This window comes from Charadrius vociferus, unplaced genomic scaffold (assembly GCF_000708025.1).
Source record: "Charadrius vociferus isolate BGI_N301 unplaced genomic scaffold, ASM70802v2 scaffold1215, whole genome shotgun sequence".
Classification (NCBI taxonomy): domain Eukaryota; kingdom Metazoa; phylum Chordata; class Aves; order Charadriiformes; family Charadriidae; genus Charadrius; species Charadrius vociferus.
This window is the reverse complement of record NW_009648537.1, coordinates 77,486-85,226: the sequence shown is the minus strand read 5'-3', so window position 1 is coordinate 85,226 and position 7,741 is coordinate 77,486. Positions and strand designations below refer to the sequence as shown.

Sequence of the window (7,741 nt, the reverse complement as noted above, 5' to 3'; positions counted from 1 at the left end):
TGGCAGGGGGGTTGGAACTCGATGATCTTCAAGGTCCTTTCCAACCTAAACCATTCTGTGATTCTATGACTCTTTGGTGCTTTCACATCACTTGATACCACTGGGAGATGAGGAACAGCCCAACATAGGTCCGTCCAGAGCTGCTCCATCACACTGGTCTCATCTCCTCCCTCAGAGGAGAGCAACCTCCTGGGAGAAGCGGGCAACACGGGCGAGACCTCGGCTCCAGCGAGGCTTCCAGCCCAGGACACTTCCACCCAGGCAAAATCACTGCCAGGTGGACAGAGCCCTTGGTGGCTGCCCTCCGCAGGCAGCTTTCCTAATGCTCCCAACGCATTTCCCAGTGCCAGAACTGGAGGACAACAACAGATCTCAAAGGCATCTCTTTTGGGCCTGAACGCAGCTGATGGTTTTGCTAGTTACTTAAATGATGGACACAGTGGAGGCTTGTAACGGGCTGAAAAAGCGCTGCAAACCAACTGGGGAGAGAATAAAAGGAGCAGAATCCAAAGTATCTCAGTGAACAGAAGGAAAGAGCCAACATCAGCCATGTCTAGCCTGACGGACCAGCCCCACGTGCAGCAGGAGGGACTGGTCCCTGCAGACACCACCCCCCACTGAAACCCTAAATCCCACCCAGCACGTCTTCCCTGACGGGCCTTCCCACCTGGGAAGGTTGTAACCTTCAACACAGAGGACTCCTGTCCTCTCCAGTGCTTTGTACTCTCAAACCAGTCAAGCTCTTCTCACGTCTAACCCAACCTGCCTTGTGGCAGCTTAAATCTGTGACTTTGCACCTGAGGAGCTGAGGCCACAGACCACAGAGCTCTCTCCTCTCCGCGGCGCTCGCTAGGTACGGGAAGTGTGTTGAGCTGCTGACTGGCCACCACCAGCAGAGGAGAGCTGGTGGACCGTCAAGAACTGGGAGAGGTGACCACGATGGCAATCCTCTGCTCCAGGGAAGCTCCCACAGCCGCTCCCCTGCAGAGCGACGGCCGAGACCTCTCCCAGCTGGAAGATGCTCCTGCTCCAGCAAACGCCCCGCTCCCCACAGCCCCCTTCCCTGCTCAGGGTGCTCCCAACCTGAGATCTCGTCCTCGTTGTCCTCCGGGAAGTGCTGGCTGCTCCGCTGCTCCCACATGGGCGGCGTGTATTTCTTTCGCGTCACGTATTGGCGGCCAATTGTTTTCTTGGCGTTTTTCACCAGGTTTTTGGAGAGTGTCCTGGAACCAGAGAAGAGGTTGAGGCCAGCTAACGCCACCTCCCGCACGTGCACGACCACAGCCCGGCGCGGCCAGAAGAGCAGCCCCTGAAGGGTTAGAGACACCAACACTCAGTCACCCCGAGAGCAAAGCAGAGACAGGAGCATCCCTCACCACCGGCTACAGGCGTGGGGTCAAAGTCACCGTCACCGCAGGAGGGGAGATGTCACCCGGTAGCTCCCTGGCAGGGAGGAGCTGGCTCCTCGGCCGTAGGAGGGCTCCAAGCCAGAGGCAGAGCCTGCAGGGACTCTCTTCCCCTGGGGGGACCCGGGTGCCCGGGGAGGCTGGACGGGGCAGCCCGGCTGAGCAGGCACCTCAGCCTCCCGGCCCGAGGGGACACCAGCCTTGTCCCGGGCCCTAATGCCATCACCTCCGCATCGGAGCTCCCGCAGGCAGCGCTCTGGCTCGTCCCTGGAGGAGGTGAGCTCCATCTCACGGTGGGGGCCGGGGGATACGCCGCAGGGACGTTGCCAGCCCAGCCCAGGCACAGGCAGGGGGGAGGCAGCTTGTGGAAGGTGACCTGCTCGATGCCACGTCGGCATCGAGGGACAGGGAGAGCACAACTGGGCTCAGCCACTCCTGAAGGCAGCCCAGGGAAAGCAGGGAAGGGAGACCTTCCAAAACCCGCGGGTGCTTAGGATGCACGGTCAGAACAGGCTCCGCACGACAGAGCTCCAGAAGGCAGGAACGGTCTGCCCACGTGCAGGACCTCACGCTCATCACCGTCGCTGTGAGCCCCTGAGCTCAAAGGGGAGCAAATCAAGGAGATGCGGGACATACATCGGGCCGGGACGGGGCCACGTCCAACCCAGGACAACAGCTACGCTGCTGCAAAGATTTCTAGAAATTCACCTTATCCAGACGGGGGCCAAAGCGGGACTAGGAGCTGCCTTTTTTTGCTTTGCAAAGCAGACGGTGAGGGAATCCACCTGCTCCCAACTTTCACCAAGGGAGGGAAAGCCTCAGGACCGAGGAAGAACGCTGTTCTGAGAACAAACGCTCAGGTACGGAGCCACGGAACGAGAGGGCATTCCAACCAGAGGAGCAAGATTTGCAGATAGTGTGGGGCACTGGAAGCAGACTTGGAGGGGGGTGACAGAGCGCATCTCGCGAGTTCAGACAGAGTTCTGAGACTGTGCCCAGGCCCGGAGCCGGGCCCGGCAGCTCTAGAGGTCTCTGGAGGTTAGTGGTACAGGCACAGCTCCCTCAGCACGTCCTCGGATGCACCAGAGTGCCATGGAGCACTGTGACGACCGACCGACTGACCGACCGCCTCCGGAGGCCACGGTGCTGCGACGGTGAGAGTGCGCACCCCCAAACCTGAACGTCAGACCGGCAGCCTGGAAAAGGGCATTCCCCACGTGACAAGCCCACAGCCCAGGTCGCATGCAGAGCAGGTGAGAAGAAACCCTGGGAGCAGTGAAGGCTGCAGCCTGAGCCAATGCCACCTCGCAAGCTCCCGCCCAGGGTGAAGGCATCTTACGTGGTCGAATGGCCAAGGTGCCCGAGGGATATGACCCCCACTGTCAGGCCCTGGAACATATCGGTCACCTGCTGGGAGCTGAGTCACAAACACACGGGAGAGACGCTTAGACTCCAGGGCACACCAAGCGGGAACACAGCAGCAACCAGACCCCAGCGCTACAGCATCGCTTAACCTAGCCACCGAGCGCAGGAGCAGGGTCTGGCCGCAGGTCAGCACCACGCACAGAGCTTTGCCGCTGCCCCGCAGCGCTCCCCGTCCTCCGGCACGGCAGAGACTGCTCTCTCGTGCCCACCAGAACCTCTCCCCTGAGACGCCTCCTCGGGGCTCACGCCGCTTTGGCCCGGGCAACGGGGCAGGCAATGCCGCCGAAGCGAACGCCCTGCTCCCCGCGTTTGACCGGTCCTCCGCGTGGGGCTGGGAGACCGCTGCCAGACGCGCAGCACGTCCCCTCCCAAAGGCAAGTGGAGATCCTGTGCAAGGAGAGCTCTGAGCAAGGCAGGCTCAGGGAGCCCTGACCTCCGGCTCGGGACTCCGTGCCCCAGCTTTTCTCGGGTGACCCCCGCTCAGCGGCTGGAGGAGGCAGAGGAGAAGCTCTGCAGTGCCTGAAAGGGTCCAGCGCGTCCCACGCGCTGCTCTCCCCACGCACGGGTACCTGAGCGAGGGGTTCTTCTCCTTGGCCTTGGGCTGCATGGCTTGCTTGGGGGACTGGCCCACGGTGAAGGCGAAGGTGCCACGCACGTGCTGGGGGTAGCGCAGCTTGTGCAGGTGCTTCCTGAAGACCTCAGCGCTGTCTGAAGCCACCTCCTCATCGAAGGCAATCTTCAGCAACTGCAGGAACAGCAGAGAGCGGGCTGAAGGGTGGGTGACGGCCGGGCCAGGGGACTGCAAAGGGCTCTTCCCACCGTCCAGGGCAGAGCTCAGACCCGGTCGGGAGCAGAGACCCCAACGGGCACAGCCCAGGCTGGGACGCTGCCCCGACCGCCCCTCCGTCCCGGTTACTCTGTCCCACACCCCTTCCTGCCGGGGACCGCTCCACACCCGGCACTGCCCCTCCGGTGATGTCCCCAGTGCCCGGTCGCTGCGGCTCTGAGCACGCAAGACGGGCAGGAAGGAGTAGACAGCACATTTCAGGTGCTCTCCTCCCCACGTTGCTCTACCTCCACAAGTCTCACAAAGATGTAAAAAGCTGAATAACTACTCGCGTTGTGAGTCTCTCCCTGATGTATTTCCCTCCCCCAAGACCTGCTACAGGGTTTTGCAGTTAAACTGAAAGAGGAGAGGTTTAGATTGGGTATCGGGAAGAAATTATCTCCTGAGTGGGTGGTGAGCATAACCACCTCCCACGGTGCCATGTGTGGACATCTCACACCTTCCCAGGGCTCCAGCAGCCACCGGAGCTGTTAGAAAGGACCCTGAGCTCATGAGCAAGAAGCTGCTCCTGCATACAGCCAAACTGGGACTGGAGCCCCTCTGCTGGGAGGACAGGCTGGGAGAGGTGGGGGGTTCAGCCTGGAGAAGAGAAGGCCAAAAAGGGGAGAGCTCAGAGCCCCTTCCAGTGCCTAAAGGGGCTCCAGGAGAGCTGGGGGGGACTCCGGGTCAGGGAGGGGAGCCGTGGGACGAGGGGGGACGCTTTGACACTGACAGAGGGGAGATTGAGGTGAGATGTGAGGAAGAAATTCTCTCTTGTGCGGGCGGTGATCCCCTGGGGCAGGTCGCCCCGAGAAGCTGTGGCTGCCCCATCCCTGGAGGTGTTCAAGGCCAGGTTGGACGGGGCTCGGAGCAACCTGGGCTGGGGGGAGGTGGCCCTGCCCAGGGCAGGGGGGGACTCGATGGCCTTTGAAGGTCCCTTCAGCCCAAACCGTTCTATGATGCTATGGACCACAGCCTGCTCCCTCCCCTGCAAGGGGACCTCCAGCTCCGTCCCCTCAGGTGCACCGTCACCTGCTACAGAGGTTGTCTTTGGTCCTCTCAGGAAAACTACCCCCAAACCACATCAGCCCACGCAGTGTCTCATCCCAAGGGATGGCGGCAGCCACGGCCACGTACCTTCTGGGTCCCACCAGCAATGTGCTCCTCGGCTGAGACACTGCAACGCAAAGGAGCCGCCCGCAGCCCCACGCGGCCTCACCTGGAATGTGCACGAGCGCAGCTGCAAGCCCTCCTGGATGAACTGATCCACCTGGGCCTGGATATTGATCTTCTTCTCTTTGGTCAGTGAGGCGATGGGGAAGGACCGGATCACCACCTGCTCCCCCACTGGGCACAAGCACAGGAACAGGTTAGCCACATCCCGCTGCACAAGGCCAGACCACGCTGGACCACTCTTGGTGGCCATCACCACAGAGAGCCCCGTAGGATCAAGCAGACAGAAACAGGCCAGACACACTACAGCCAGCCCGCGGCGACTTGCAGATCATGCCTAGGATGGGCATGAGTAATTTACTGTCTACCGAAGGTGGACAGCAAGAGCAACCACCTCCTTTGTAGTACTGGGAGCATCCATCAAGCCTGCGGAGGTTGCAGCAGCCCCCAGGAGGGCCCAGCGCCGGCTCAGCACCCACACGGGGCGGCCACTCTCATCCGCAACTCCTGCAGCAGGTGAGCTGCAGCCACTGCGCCGGGAGAGCTACCGGCCACCTCCCCCCGAGGCATTACCAACCCCCGAAGACAGAAGACGTGGTGCACCCCAGAGCCTTACCCAGAGGGTCCGTGGGAGTGCCTTTGAAGATGATGCGGTAAGTGGTGAGGAAAATGGCTCCTTCCGCGGGGAGGAGAGGTGGACCACCAATATTCCCTCCAGCGGCTTCTTCCCGTCCATCAGGCATGAGGTACACGCGGAGCCCTTCCATCACACACTCCTCACCCACCAACAGGTTGGGGCGCAGCAGCTTTGGCTACGGGGATGTGCAACAGTAAGTTGAGGCCCATGCAGACTGCAGGAGGGCACCTGATAGCCCCACACTTCACCAGACCCTTCTCCCCACTGCAGCAGGCCGGGTCCCTACCTTCTGGATGGGAGGAAGCCTCTTGCTCTCCCTGTGCACGGCGTCCAGTGTCTCTATGTGCATCTGCACAATATCTGTGGACAAACGTGCAGTTAAAGACTGCGAGCGAAGTCCTACACACCACGCAGGGGCTGCCACCCGCCCTTGTAGCACTGCGTGTCCTTCTCTTGGCCTTCCCACTGCTTCTTGCAGAACCACCTCTTGAGCAAACCCCCGAGCTGATCTGGAAGGATCCCCAGTGAGAGCACAGGGCTGCCCATTCCCCAGCGCTGCCGCAACGCGTATTACCAGGGATCATGACATGCAGCCCCTTGAGGTGCTCGTTGGTGACTCCACTCTCCGTGCAGACTTTGTCCACAAAGCGGTTGATGAATCGCACCACGTAGTTGGCCACGTCGGAACTCTCGGCGTCCTCAAATCCACTTTCTGTGTCATAGCTCTCAGCCACGCTGCCGGCGATGCTGTCGGACAGGAGTAGGGAAGAGTTAACCCGGAACATCTCTCCTCTGCTGTAACCCACGTCAGGCAGAGCCCGAGGGAGTTTCCACTCTTGATGTGAACTCAGGAGAGCTTCCAGTCCCTGGGCACCGCAACCCGCATCAATCCTGACGGCAGCCGAATGAGCCAGATGCCCCGGGTACTGCACCCAGGAGCTCCCGTCCCCAGTCCAGGTTGCTCTGGTGTCCCTGCAGCACGGCCCTGCCCAGCTTTCCAGCCCTGCTCACCTGTTGGTGACGAAGCTGTTGCTGACACTCTCCACGTCCCCCAGCCCAGAGCTGCGTAGCAGGCGGTTCTTGCTGGTGTCGAGAGGCAGCAGCAGGTAGCTCATGCGGTTGGCGTAGTGGATGGCCTGGCTGAAGACAGTGCTCTCCTCCTTCTGGATCAGCTCCTGCTGCTTCTCTCGGCTCATGGTGGGCCAGAGCCTCAGCTGCTCCGACGCTATCTCCAGGGCAGACTTGGCTTCCTGCGGCTCCTCCGTGCTCTCCTGAAGGAGTTGGAAGGAGATGTCAGTCGTCCGCACGGACAGGAGACCTGCCAGCCTTCACCCCACTGCTCCCACGGGAATCTCCCAGCACCAGGACGCAGTCCCTCGGGCTGGTTCAGCATCCTCAGCACCCCACGGGCCTTTGGGGAGAGCTGCTTCTGCGCAGCGGCTCTCCGGGGACACTGGCACCGCCGTCACCTCCTCACCTCATCCACGCGGTTCTCCTCGTTGTTGTCCAGGTACAAGGCTCGGATGTGGTTCTGCACATCGCAGTAGAACATGGCCTCCCAGAACTGGATGTTGGTCCACACCACGTGCTCCTGCACACAGCTGTAGGCAAACTGCGTGATGCCCGGGCTCAGTTTCTGAGGAAGCAGAAGGTGGAAGACGGTTTCATACAAACGCGGCCTTTGTGCCAAGCTCTCCCCTCCAGGTGATCCCTGCTCCAGCCTCTTGCTGGGAAAGGCAACGCACCCTTGGGCTGGCAGGAGGGACACTTGCATCAGAGTTCCTCCAAGCATTCCTTGCAAACTCTTCCCAGATTTGCCCAGCACCCACCCAGAGCCCCGCAGGGCCTCGTGCCGCAGAAGCTTTACGGGAGGCAGAATCTCATCTCAGCCCAGCTTGACCGACATGAGCCAGCACTGTGCCCTGGAGGCCAAGGCGGCCAATGGCATCCTGGGGGGCATCAAGAAGAGCGTGGCCAGCAGGTGGAGGGAGGTCATCCTCCCCCTCTGCTCTGCCCTGGGGAGGCCACTTCCGGAGCGCTGTGTCCAGTTCTGGGCTCCCCGGGTCAAGAAGGACAGGGAACTGCTGGAGAGGGTCCAGCAAAGGGCTACGGAGATGATTAGAACATCTCTCGTATGAGGAAAGGCTGAGGGACTTGGGGCTCTTTAGTCGACAGAAGACTGAGGGGGGTTCTTATTAATGCTTATAAATACTTAAAGGGAGGATGCCAGGGGGATGGGAACAATCTTTTTTCAGTGGTGCCCAGTGATAGGAT

The 7,741-nt window shown here is 61.0% G+C and overlaps 1 protein-coding gene across 1 annotated transcript in view; it reads right to left on the bottom strand.

Annotated features, from left to right (window-relative positions):
* SBF1 (SET binding factor 1) overlaps positions 1–7,741 on the bottom strand; it is a 54,038-nt gene that overhangs the window by 16,841 nt on the left and 29,456 nt on the right. Inside the window, exons 17-24 of the mRNA XM_009885860.1 lie at positions 6,945–7,103; positions 6,479–6,738; positions 6,042–6,214; positions 5,754–5,827; positions 5,447–5,642; positions 4,877–5,004; positions 3,401–3,576; positions 1,084–1,223 (exon numbers count right to left, since the gene is read on the bottom strand). Coding sequence (XP_009884162.1) covers positions 1,084–1,223; positions 3,401–3,576; positions 4,877–5,004; positions 5,447–5,642; positions 5,754–5,827; positions 6,042–6,214; positions 6,479–6,738; positions 6,945–7,103 — 1,306 coding nt within the window. The remainder of the gene's footprint in view (positions 1–1,083; positions 1,224–3,400; positions 3,577–4,876; positions 5,005–5,446; positions 5,643–5,753; positions 5,828–6,041; positions 6,215–6,478; positions 6,739–6,944; positions 7,104–7,741) is intronic.